Genomic DNA, 13,210 nt, shown 5'->3' on the forward strand with positions numbered 1-13,210 from the left:
TTCATCAATTAGAAATAACATGACCCTCCCCTTGGACTAGATTTAAAAAAATACTAAGGGGGTTGGGGAAAATATGATTTTTTATGAAAAAATAAATGACATTTCATGAAAACGGCTGTGTGTGTGTGTGTGTGTGTGATATTTTCCAGTATTATAAATCCTTAATTGGATCCTCTTTATTTTTCCCTCTTAATTGTAAACCATTCAACAGTCCGCTCCAATAATAAAGACGTATAAACATCTCAGCTTGCAGTATTGTTTCATCCTTCATCTAATCCAGTTTCCTTTTTCTCTTTAGTTGCTTTTTATCTCTAAACCCTCACCAGATCCTAGGTCAGTGTTTTCTCCAAAACAGTTTAGAGTAAGGTTGCAAAATTTGGGGAAAGTTTCCAGAATTCTGCAACCCTAGTTTAGAGATTAAACATAGCAATGATGTTAATAAGTCTGGGGATTGAAGTCTTCAAGTAATCCAGTGGTCTTGACCTAGGCGGCACCAAGGCTGACCCTTTAAGAAAAGAGGAGAGGGAGGGGAGAGAGGAGGGGAGAGGAGGGAGGGGAGAGAGGGGGAGAGGAGAGGGATGGGAGAGAGGAGGAGAGGAGAGGGAGGGGAGAGAGGAGGAGAGGAGAGGGAGGAGAGGAGAGGGAGGGGAGAGGGAGGGGAGAGAGGAGGGAGGGGAGAGAGGAAGAGAGGAGAGGGAGGGGAGAGAGGAGGAGAGATGAGGAGAGAGGAGGAGAGGAGAGGGAGGGGAGAGAGGAGGGAGGGGAGAGAGGATGAGAGAGGAGGGAGGGGAGAGAGGAGGAGAGGAGAGGGAAGGGAGAGAGGATGAGAGAGGAGGGTGGGGAGAGAGGGAGGGGAGAGAGGAGGGAGGGAGAAGGAGAGAGGAGGGAGGGAGGGGAGAGAGGAGGAGAGGAGAGGAAGGGAAGAGTCCCCTCCCTCCTCTCTCCCCACCCTCCTCTCTCCTCCTCTCTCCCCTCCCTCCTCTCTCCCTTCCCTCCTCTCTCCCCTCCCTCTCTCCCCTCCTCTCTCCTCCTCTCTCCCCTCCCTCTCTCCCCTCCTCTCTCCTCCTCTCTCCCCTCCCTCCCCTCTCCTCCTCTCTCCCCTCCCTCCTCTCTCCTCCTCTCTCCCCTCCCTCTCCTCTCCTCCTCACTCCCCTCCCTCCTCTCTCAAAATAATTTGGATTTTCCAACACATTAATGTTTCTTATAAAAACAAGAAGTGATGAAGTCAGTATCTCCCAACTCTTAGCAAAGAGAGACTGGCATGCATAGTATTCCAAATCAAATTTTATTTGTCACATACACGTGTTTCGCAGATGTTATTGCGGGTGTAGCAAAATGCTTGTGCTTCTAGCTCCGACAGTGCAGTAATATCTAACAAGTAATATCTAACAATTTCACAACATATACCCAATACACACAAATCTAGTAAGGAATGGAATTTAAGAATATATACATGGACAAGCAATGACAGAGCGGCATGGACTAAGATACAGTAGAATATTATAGAATAGAATGCAGTATATATACATATGAGATGAGTAGTGCAAGATATGTAAACATTATTAAAGTGACTGGTGTTCCATTTCTTAAAGTGGCCAGTGATTTCAATAGGCAGCAGCAGCCTCTAATGTGCTAGTGATGGCTATTTAACAGTCTGATGGCCTTGAGACAGAAGCTGTTCTTCATTCTCTCGGTCCCAGCTTTCATGCAGCAGCAGCCTCTGACGTGTATATCAGCCCTCTGATAACAATGAAGAGCAAGACGTGCCGCTCTGTTCTGTGCCAGCTGCAGCTTAACTAGGTCTTTCCTTGCAGCACTCGACCACACAACTGGACAATAATAAAGATAAGACAAAACTAGAGCCTGCAGGACTTGCTTTGTGGAGAGTGGTGTCAAAAAAGCAGAGCATCTCTTCATTACGGACAGACCTCTCCCCATCTTTACAACCATTGAATCAATATGTTTTGACCATGACCGTTTACAATCTAAGGTAACACAAAGTAATTTATTCTCCTCAAATTCTTCAACAGCCACACCATTTATTATTTGTACCAAATACAACGCTCTTAGTTTTAGAGATGATAAGTATATTAATGACCTCTCATTCCAAAACAGACTGCAACTCTTTGTTAAGGGTTTGCTGATGCTTATAGGGTTGAATCAATAGCATACACGAGAAAACAGGCTTTGTTTAATTAATGCCAGTGGCAGGTCATTGGTAAAAACAGAAACGAGTAGAGGGCCTAGAGAGCTTCCCTGCGGTACACCACTCTTGACGTGTTTGACATTAGAGAAGCTTCCATTAAAGAAAACCCTCTGAGTTCTATTAGATAGATAGCTCTGAATCCACGATATGGCAGAGGTTGAAAAGCCATAACACATGCGTTTTCTCAACAACAGGTTATGGTCAATAGTATCAAAGGCTGCACTGAAATCTAACAGTACAGCTCCCACAATCTTCTTCTTATCAATTTCCTTCAACCAATCATCAGTCATTTGTGTCAGTGCAGTACATGTTGAGTGCCCTTCTCTATAAGCATGCTGAAAGTCTTGTTGTTAATTTTACAAATATATTTTAAAAAATGTCATTGTATTTGGTCAAACACACATTTTTCTAACTGTTGTGGCAGCAAGCTGATAAGCTGATTGGTCGGCTGTTAGATCCAGTAAAGGCCACTCTTGGGTAGTGGAATGACTTTGGCTTCCCTCCAGGCCTGAGGACAAAGACTTTCCTCTAGGCTCAGATTAAAGATATGACAGATAGGAGTGGCTATAGAGTCAGTTACCATCCTCAGTAGCTTTCCATCTAAGTTATCAATGCCAGGAGGTTTGTCATTATTGATCAATAACAATAATTTTCCCACCTCTCCCACACTAACTTTACAAAAGTAATTCGAAAAAGCAATTTCATAAATGCATCAAGTGCAGCGTCTGGATGATCCTTATTAATCACATCAGACCAACAAATATGTTTAACATCATGCACATAAATCACAGCAAAATATTTGTATGATCTGTTATACACTATTTTAGGCCCAGCTTTTGGATCTTTGGCTTTCCTGGATATAGCCACTATATTTTGATCACTGCATCCAAATGGGTACGGATACAGCTTTAGAACAACATTCTAAAAATGTGATCTTGTTCCTGTAGTGTTTGTAAACACCCTGGTAGGTTGATTAATAACCTTAACCAGATTACAGTTACAGGGAAAAAGATAAATAAATAACTAAATTCTTTTTTCCCCACTGGAGGACAGGTGTCTTTTATACTGATAACAAGTTCAAACAGGTGCCATTAATACAGGTAACGAGTGGAGGACAGAGGAGCCTCTTAAAGAAGAAGTTACAGGTCTGTGAGAGCCAGAAATCTTGCTTGTTTGTAGGTGACCAAATACTTATTTTCCACCATAATTTGCAAATAAATTCATTACAAATCCTACAATGTGATTTCCTGGATAATTTTTTTCTCAATTTGTCTGTCATAGTTGACGTGTACCTATGATGAAAATTACAGGCCTCTCTCATCTTTTTAAGTGGGAGAACTTGAAAAATTGGTGGCTGACTAAATTCTTTTTTTCCCCCACTGTACGTGCAACTTCTGTTATCAGAATACGAAGATCGCCTTGAAAAGACGGGTCTAGACGCACAAAAGTAGATTTTGTGGTCTGATTGTGTTCAGTGGTTACAGTGAGAAGCTTCCTCTTGAGCGGACAGCTTGATAAAAACCAGTCTATATTCAGGTCCCCAAGAAAGTAGACCTCTCTGTTTACATCACATACACTAACAAGCATTTCACACATATTATTTAGATACTGACTGGTAGCACTTGGTGGCCTATAGCAACACCCCAAAAGAAAAGGCTTTAGACGTGCCAGGTGAACCTGCAACCATAACACTTCAATAACACTTGATATAAGCTTGTCTCTAAGCATTACAGGGATATGGCTCTGAATATATACAGCAACACCTCCCCCATAAGCATTCCTGTCTCTTCTATAGATGCTATATCCTTGTATTGCTACTGCTGTATCATCAAATTAATTATCTAAGTGAGTCTCAGAAATGGCTAATATATGAATGTTATCTGATGTTAGCAAGTTATTGATTTAATTAACCTTATTTCTAAGGCTACATATACAGTGGGGAGAACAAGTATTTGATACACTGCCGATTTTGCAGGTTTTCCTCCTTACAAAGCATGTAGAGGTCTGTAATTTTTATCATAGGTACACTTCAACTGTGAGAGACGGAAAATCCAGAAAATCACATTGTATGATTTTTAAGTAATTAATTTGCATTTTATTGCATGACATAAGTATTTGATACATCAGAAAACCAGAACTTAATATTTGGTACAAAAACCTTTGTTTGCAATTACAGAGATCATACGTTTCCTGTAGATCTTGACCAGGTTTGCACACACTGCAGCAGGGATTTTGGCCCACTCCTCCATACAGACCTTCTCCAGATCCTTCAGGTTTCGGGGCTGTCGCTGGGCAATACGGACTTTCAGCTCCCTCCAAAGATTTTCTATTGGGTTCAGATCTGGAGACTGGCTAGGCCACTTCAGGACCTTGAGATGCTTCTTACGGAGCCACTCCTTAGTTGCCCTGGCTGTGTGTTTCGGGTCGTGGTCATGCTGGAAGACCCAGCCACGACCCATCTTCAATGCTCTTACTGAGGGAAGGAGGTTGTTGGCCAAGATCTCGCGATACATGGCCCCATCCATCCTCCCCTCAATACGGTGCAGTCATCCTGTCCCCTTTGTAGAAAAGCATCCCCAAAGAATGATGTTTCCACCTCCATGCTTCACGGTTGGGATGGTGTTCTTGGGGTTGTACTCATCCTTCTTCTTCCTCCAAACACGGCGAGTGGAGTTTAGACCAAAAAGCTCTATTTCTGTCTCATCAGACCACATGACCTTCTCCAATTCCTCCTCTGGATCATCCAGATGGTCATTGGCAAACTTCAGACGGGCCTGGACATGCGCTGGCTTGAGCAGGGGGACCTTGCGTGCGCTGCAGGATTTTAATCCATGACCGCGTAGTGTGTTACTAATGGTTTTCTTTGAGACTGTGGACCCAGCTCTCTTCAGGTCATTGACCAGTTCCTGCCGTGTAGTTCTGGGCTGATCCCTCACCTTCCTCATGATCATTGATGCCCCACGAGGTGAGATATTGCATGGAGCCCCAGACCGAGGGTGATTGACCGTCATCTTGAACTTCTTCCATTTTCTAATAATTGCGCCAACAGTTGTTGCCTTCTCACCAAGCTGCTTGCCTATTGTCCTGTAGCCCATCCCAGCCTTGTGCAGGTCTACAATTGTATCCCTGATGTCCTTACACAGCTCTCTGGTCTTGGCCATTGTGGAGAGGATGGAGTCTGTTTGATTGAGTGTGTGGACAGGTGTCTTTTATACAGGTAACAAGTTCAAACAGGTGCAGTTAATACAGGTAATGAGTGGAGAACAGGAGGGCTTCTTAAAGAAAAACGAACAGGTCTGTGAGAGCCGGAATTCTTACTGGTTGGTAGGTGATCAAATACTTATGTCATACAATAAAATGCAAATTAATTACTAAAAAATCATACAATGTGATTTTCTGGATTTTTGTTTTAGATTCCGTCTCTTACAGTTGAAGTGTACCTATGATAAAAATTACAGACCTCTACATGCTTTGTAAGTAGGAAAACCTGCAAAATCGGCAGTGTATCAAATACTTGTTCTCCCCACTGTATGAATATGGGCTATTTTCAGCCCTTTCCTGGGTAGCTTATCAGAGATAGACAAAATACTGAAAAGAGCAAACAAAGCAAGAGAAAAAAGTATACATTCAGCAGTCCATTAATCAATTGGTGTGTTTGTGTGTGTGTGTGCTGTGGAGTTGAAGCTACGAACCCATAGGCTTGGCTCTCTCATCCCTTCCAGGCTTCTGGGAAGGAGGGAGGACAATGAGCCTGTCATAGCGGATGTAAGCAATGTCCCCACGCGCTCTGTCAGCTTTCATGGCTGGGATAAGTTCTTTCCTCTTCTGGTGCACAGCTTCAGGATAGTCCTCGTTGAGGAAGATATACGTTCCTCTCAAGTTCTTGGCTCTATCCAGAACAGCTACCTTGTCCTTGAACCTCAGGAACTTGATGACTATTGCCCTGGGCCTGTCACCTGGGCCGGAGGTGGGTTTTCCAGTCCTGTGGGCGCGCTCCACCTCAGTCTTCCTGTGGTTCATCTTCAGTTTCTCAGAGATCATTTCCCTCACTTTGTCCTCAGACTCCGTCCACGTCTCATGTGGAGATTCTGCAATTCCGTCCACAACCATGTTGTTCCGCCTTGATTGTCCCTCGAGATCTGATTTGTCAGTCATTGTTATTATGGATTCACACACAGAACTGATGTCTTCTCTCAATGACTTACAGATTGCTGTCATCTTGCCGTTCTCCTGTTTAGACTCATTGAGCTGACCCTGGGAGAACTGCAAACTGTTCTTCAGGTCCTGGACCTCTCTAGTCAGGTTGTCCATTCTTGTATTAGTTGACTCCACCAGTATTTTGACTATATTTTGACTATTTTATTGTTGTTGTAACAACTGCTTGTAGAACTATTTTTGTTCATTTAAAAGATCCTTCACCTGAGACACACCACTGTCCTCAACGGTACTCCCGCCAGCTTTGGTCTTTGTCATGGTAACATCGTAGGTTACGCTGTTACTCCTCTCAGCTCCAGACAGGACAGGTCACAGGGAAGACTGGAAGCAACAAACAGCAGGGATCTAGACAGCCACAAAGCTCGGAAACATTCCGCGGTCCCAGCCACAATGGCTAACCGTGTCGCGGTCTGTGTTAAAGCCCTCGAGAAAACCCTGCTAGCTTGATAGGAAGCTAGCTATCAGCTAGGCTATATGCTAGGCTATCAGCTAGGCTATATGCTAGGCTATCAGCTAGGCTATATGCTAGGCTATCAGCTAGGCTATATGCTAGGCTATCAGCTAGGCTATATGCTAGCTATCAGCTAGGCTATATGCTAGCTATCAGCTAGGCTATATGCTAGCTATCAGCTAGGCTATATGCTAGCTATCAGCTAGGCTATATGCTACGCCAAACAGCTCCACAGACCCTTGGTCAGCAGGATCACTGGACAGATAGTAGCAGTCCCAGTAACTGATGGCAACCAATATCCACACTAAAAAGGTAGCTAGCTAGTAACTTTATCCAAAACAACAAACTTTCCAAAAAAAAGAAACCGAGCTCTCCCTCGTTCTGCGTTCAACAGGAAGTGATGACAGGGTTACACAAGTAAAGAAAGGGGGGGGGGGGGGGGGTGTGTGGAGAGTTGAAAATAAAAAGAAGGGAGGGCATTGAAAAAGGAAGACATTTGGTAAAAGAGGATGATAGCAGGGCTGTTATGTGTGATGATTGTGAGGTGCTAAATACATTTGACAGCTGACAAGACGTGGACTTCAAATAGGCCTATGGGAAGTCAAGGGAACTGTAGCCTACTGTTCAGATGGGTTGAATGGAAACTGAAATCTAGACACAGACTGTAGGTCTTTAACCTCTGACATAGCCGTAATATCAACTCCTGCAGAATTAAGCATTTCTTGCAGTAAAATGGTACACCAAATGTAGGCCAAATATTCACTCTGCAACAGGAGTGGAGAAACGTGATTTCTTTCTTCTGCATCTTGAGAGAATGTGAAGTTAGACAGTGTCTGTAGAGGTGCTGTCTTTATCAGCATCATATAGTGGTCAGTAACCCATACGACCATCAGGTGCGGTCAAACTAGTTGTGGTTAGTAGCCTATGGACCAGCCAACTGTATTTTTTCCTTCCAGTTGTCCATGACAGATAACTAGAGGAGGACGGTCGATCCCCAGTGAAGGACCATGTGCAGTCCTACTGTATGGACCATTCAGTTGTGGTCAGAAGGCTTTGGACCGTCCCATGCGGTCTATCCAGCTCCATCTACAGCTCCTGTCCAGTCCTCAGTCCATCTGAGTTTCATCTTTTCCACACATGCCCAGAATTCACTGTCACCGTCCCACTTCCACTCCCGGTCGCCAGTCACGTATGCTGACCGAGACCGTCTACCCCTGCGTGCGGTTAGCGGGGGGCAGCGGCGGGGGCTCCCAGTCAGGCTGGTAGAAGTGGATGTTGAAGGTCCGAGCCCAGCTGGCGAAGACCCTCTTCTCTGTGATGAAGCGGTGATGGCTGCCCCTGCGGCCTCGCTCATGGCTGATGTACATGGCACACTCCTCTGGACCGAGGGGCTCGTAGTAGTGGTAGGGGACCGATGGGGGCTGGGGCTCTCTGAGATGGGTACAGGACGACAGAAGAGATTACTTGACTAACATATCAGAGAGAGAGAGAGAGAGAGCGAGAAAGAGAGACAGAGAGAGAGCTACAGACAGACAGACAGACAGAGAGAGAGAGAGAGAGAGAGAGAGAGAGAGAGAGAGAGAGAGAGAGAGAGAGAGAGAGAGAGAGAGAGAGAGAGAGAGAGAGTATGAGTCAGATCAAGGTCCAGATCTCACCTGCAGTGGTCTGGAGCCACCATGCCATAGACATTGATCCGGTCACACAGCTCCAGAGCTAGGGTCATAGTGAACCAACCAGTACTCAACCACGAATTAGAGATACGCCTGGAGAAAGAGGGAGGGAGGGAGAGAGAGGGGAGAGGGAAGGAAGGGGAGAGAGGGGGAGAGAGACAGAGGGGGAGAGGGGGAGGGGGGAGGAGAGCGGGGGAGAGGGGGAGAGAGGAGAGGGGAGAGAGGGAAGGGAAAGAAGAGGGAGGAGGGGAGGGGAGGGGAGAGGGAGGGAGGGAGGAGAGGGAGAGGCAGAGGGGAGAGGGGGAGAGGGGAGAGAGAGGAGGGGGGAGGGAAGGAGGAGGAGGAGAGGGGAGAGACAGAGGGGGAGAGGGGGAGAGAGAGAGGGGGAGGGGAGGAGGAGAGAGGAGGGGAGAGGAGAGGGGACAGAGGGGGAGAGAGGGGGAGAGGGAGGAGAGAGGGGGAGAAAGACGAGGGGGAGAGGGGTACAATAAAGATTTATTCAAATGTGCAGATCGATAAATAATTATTTCACAGCCTAATTAAAATAGGAATCCATTCCACATGTCAATAGGACACAGCCAGTCAAATAATCAAGCCGCTCATCAGAAGGTACCAGCAGAATACGCAGGGTTGTGTCCCAATAATCTCTTATTTCTCCCAAAGTGTGCACTTGTCACCTTCCCTTCATGGACTAGAACCTTATAGCCCATGCCAACACCAATACGATGCTTTTACATTTGCAGGGAGTAGTGAATGAGTGCTTCAGGAGTTATTGGGAACAACCCCAGGCTTGTAGTAGTCCTCTGAAACAACTCCACTCTATCTGAAGAATGATCTATCTTTTCCAAGACTGCACAGTTTCAGTCTTGCAAGCTAATAACCAAGAGCATTACAGTGAGGGGAAAAAAGTATTTGATCCCCTGCTGATTTTGTACTTTTGCCCACTGACAAAGACATGATCAGTCTATAATTTTAATGGTAGGTTTATTTGAACAGTGAGAGACAGAATAACAACAAAAAAATCCAGAAAAAACGCATGTCAAAAATGTTATAAATTGATTTGCATTTTAATGAGGGAAATAAGTATTTGACCCCTCTGCAGAACATTACTTAGTAATGGCAATCACAGAGGTCAGACGTTTCTTGTAGTTGGCCACCAGGTTTGCACACATCTCAGGAGGGATTTTGTCCCACTCCTCTTTGCAGATCTTCTCCAAGTCATTAAGGTTTTGAGCCTGACGTTTGGCAACTCGAACCTTCAGCTCCCTCCACAGATTTTCTATGGGATTAAGGTCTGGAGACTGGCTAGGCCACTCCAGGTCCTTAATGTGCTTCTTCTTGAGCCACTCCTTTGTTGCCTTGGCCATGTGTTTTGGGTCATTGTCATGCTGGAATACCCATCCACGACCCATTTTCTCACCCAAGATTTGACGGTACATGGCCCCATCCATCGTCCCTTTGATGCGGTGAAGTTGTCCTGTCCCCTTAGCAGAAAAACACCCCCAAAGCATAATGTTTCCACCTCCATGTTTGACAGTGGGGATGGTGTTCTTGGGGTCATAGACATCATTCCTCCTCCTCCAAACACTTTCACCCAGTTCTCCTCTGAATCATTCAGATGTTCATTGGCAAACTTCAGACAGGCCTGTATATGTGCTTTCTTGAGCAGGGGGACCTTGCGGGCGCTGCAGGATTTCAGTCCTTCAAGGCGTAGTGTGTTACCAATTGTTTTCTTGGTGACTATGGTCCCAGCTGCCTTGAGATCATTGACAAGATCCTCCCGTGCAGTTCTGGGCTGATTCCTCACCGTTCTCATGATCATTGCAACTCCACGAAGTGAGATCTTGCATGGAGCCCCAGGCCGAGGGAGATTGACAGTTCTTTTGTGTTTCTTCCATTTGCGAATAATCGCACCAACTGTTGTCACCTTCTCACCAAGCTGCTTGGCGATGGTCTTGTAGCCCATTCCAGCCTTGTGTAGGTCTACAATCTTGTCCCTGACATCCTTGGAGAGCTCTTTGGTCTTGGCCATGGTGGAGAGTTTGGAATCTGATTGATTGATTGCTTCTGTGGACAGGTGTATTTTATACAGGTAACAGGCTGAGATTATGAGCACTCCCTTTAAGAGTGTGCTCCTAATCTCAGCTCGTTACCTGTATAAAAGACACCTGGGAGCCAGAAATCTTTCTGATTGAGAGGGGCTCAAATACTTATTTCCCTCACTGTATGACAGTTTAGTTTAATGTGTCGTGCAAGCTAATAACCCTGAGCTTTATGACAGTCTAGTTTAATAAGCTAATAACCATGAGCTTTATGACAGTCTAGTTTTATAAGCTAATAACCATGAGCTTTATGACAGTCTAGTTTAATAAGCTAATAACCATGAGCTTTATGACAGTCTAGTTTTATAAGCTAATAACCATGAGCTTTATGACAGTCTAGTTTAATAAGCTAATAACCATGAGCTTTATGACAGTCTAGTTTAATAAGCTAATAACCCTGAGCTTTATGACAGTCTAGTTTAATAAGCTAATAACCCTGAGCTTTATGACAGTCTAGTTTAATGTCTGGTGCAAGCTAATAACCCTGAGCTTTATGACAGTCTAGTTTAATAAGCTAATAACCATGAGCTTTATGACAGTCTAGTTTTATAAGCTAATAACCATGAGCTTTATGACAGTCTAGTTTAATAAGCTAATAACCATGAGCTTTATGACAGTCTAGTTTTATAAGCTAATAACCATGAGCTTTATGACAGTCTAGTTTAATAAGCTAATAACCATGAGCTTTATGACAGTCTAGTTTAATAAGCTAATAACCCTGAGCTTTATGACAGTCTAGTTTAATAAGCTAATAACCCTGAGCTTTATGACAGTCTAGTTTAATAAGCTAATAACCCTGAGCTTTATGACAGGCTAGTTTAATGTCTGGTGCAAGCTAATAACCCTGAGCTTTATGACAGTCTAGTTTAATAAGCTAATAACCCTGAGCTTTATGACAGTCTAGTTTAATAAGCTAATAACCATGAGCTTTATGACAGTCTAGTTTAATAAGCTAATAACCATGAGCTTTATGACAGTCTAGTTTTATAAGCTAATAACCATGAGCTTTATGACAGTCTAGTTTAATAAGCTAATAACCATGAGCTTTATGACAGTCTAGTTTAATAAGCTAATAACCCTGAGCTTTATGACAGTCTAGTTTAATAAGCTAATAACCCTGAGCTTTATGACAGTCTAGTTTAATAAGCTAATAACCCTGAGCTTTATGACAGGCTAGTTTAATGTCTGGTGCAAGCTAATAACCCTGAGCTTTATGACAGTCTAGTTTAATAAGCTAATAACCCTGAGCTTTATGACAGTCTAGTTTAATAAGCTAATAACCCTGAGCTTTATGACAGTCTAGTTTAATAAGCTAATAACCCTGAGCTTTATGACAGTCTAGTTTAATAAGCTAATAACCCTGAGCTTTATGACAGTCTAGTTTAATAAGCTAATAACCCTGAGCTTTATGACAGTCTAGTTTAATAAGCTAATAACCCTGAGCTTTATGACAGGCTAGTTTAATGTCTGGTGCAAGCTAATAACCCTGAGCTTTATGACAGTCTAGTTTAATAAGCTAATAACCCTGAGCTTTATGACAGTCTAGTTTAATAAGCTAATAACCCTGAGCTTTATGACAGTCTAGTTTAATGTCTGGTGCATGCTAATAACCATGAGCTTTATGACAGTCTAGTTTAATAAGCTAATAACCATGAGCTTTATGACAGTCTAGTTTTATAAGCTAATAACCATGAGCTTTATGACAGTCTAGTTTAATAAGCTAATAACCATGAGCTTTATGACAGTCTAGTTTTATAAGCTAATAACCATGAGCTTTATGACAGTCTAGTTTAATAAGCTAATAACCATGAGCTTTATGACAGTCTAGTTTAATAAGCTAATAACCATGAGCTTTATGACAGTCTAGTTTAATAAGCTAATAACCCTGAGCTTTATGACAGTCTAGTTTAATAAGCTAATAACCCTGAGCTTTATGACAGTCTAGTTTAATGTCTGGTGCAAGCTAATAACCCTGAGCTTTATGACAGTCTAGTTTAATAAGCTAATAACCCTGAGCTTTATGACAGTCTAGTTTAATAAGCTAATAACCATGAGCATTATGACAGTCTAGTTTAATAAGCTAATAACCCTGAGCATTATGACAGTCTAGTTTAATAAGCTAATAACCATGAGCTTTATGATAGTCTAGTTTAATGTCTGGTGCAAGCTAATAACCATGAGCTTTATGACAGTCTAGTTTTATAAGCTAATAACCCTGAGCTTTATGACAGTCTAGTTTTATAAGCTAATAACCCTGAGCTTTATGACAGTCTAGTTTAATAAGCTAATAACCCTGAGCTTTATGACAGTCTAGTTTAATGTCTGGTGCAAGCTAATAACCCTGAGCTTTATGACAGTCTAGTTTAATGTGTGGTGCAAGCTAATAACCCTGAGCTTTATGACAGTCTAGTTTTATAAGCTAATAACCATGAGCTTTATGACAGTCTAGTTTAATGTCTGGTGCAAGCTAATAACCATGAGCTTTATGACAGTCTAGTTTTATAAGCTAATAACCCTGAGCTTTATGACAGTCTAGTTTTATAAGCTAATAACCCTGAGCTTTATG

The 13,210-nt window shown here is 43.3% G+C and overlaps 1 protein-coding gene across 1 annotated transcript in view; it reads right to left on the reverse strand.

Moving 5' to 3' along the window:
- Window positions 1-8,080: 8,080 nt before the first annotated feature.
- LOC311121143 (alpha-N-acetylgalactosaminide alpha-2,6-sialyltransferase 5-like) overlaps window positions 8,081-13,210 on the reverse strand; it is a gene marked incomplete at both ends in the record, with an annotated part of 50,609 nt that continues 45,479 nt past the window's right edge. Inside the window, 2 exons of the mRNA XM_084195667.1 lie at window positions 8,081-8,303; window positions 8,528-8,635. Coding sequence (XP_084051793.1) covers window positions 8,081-8,303; window positions 8,528-8,635 — 331 coding nt within the window. The remainder of the gene's footprint in view (window positions 8,304-8,527; window positions 8,636-13,210) is intronic.

The sequence above is a fragment of the Coregonus lavaretus genome (genome assembly GCF_964263955.1).
Source record: "Coregonus lavaretus genome assembly, contig: HAP1_SCAFFOLD_3285, whole genome shotgun sequence".
NCBI lineage: Eukaryota > Metazoa > Chordata > Actinopteri > Salmoniformes > Salmonidae > Coregonus > Coregonus lavaretus.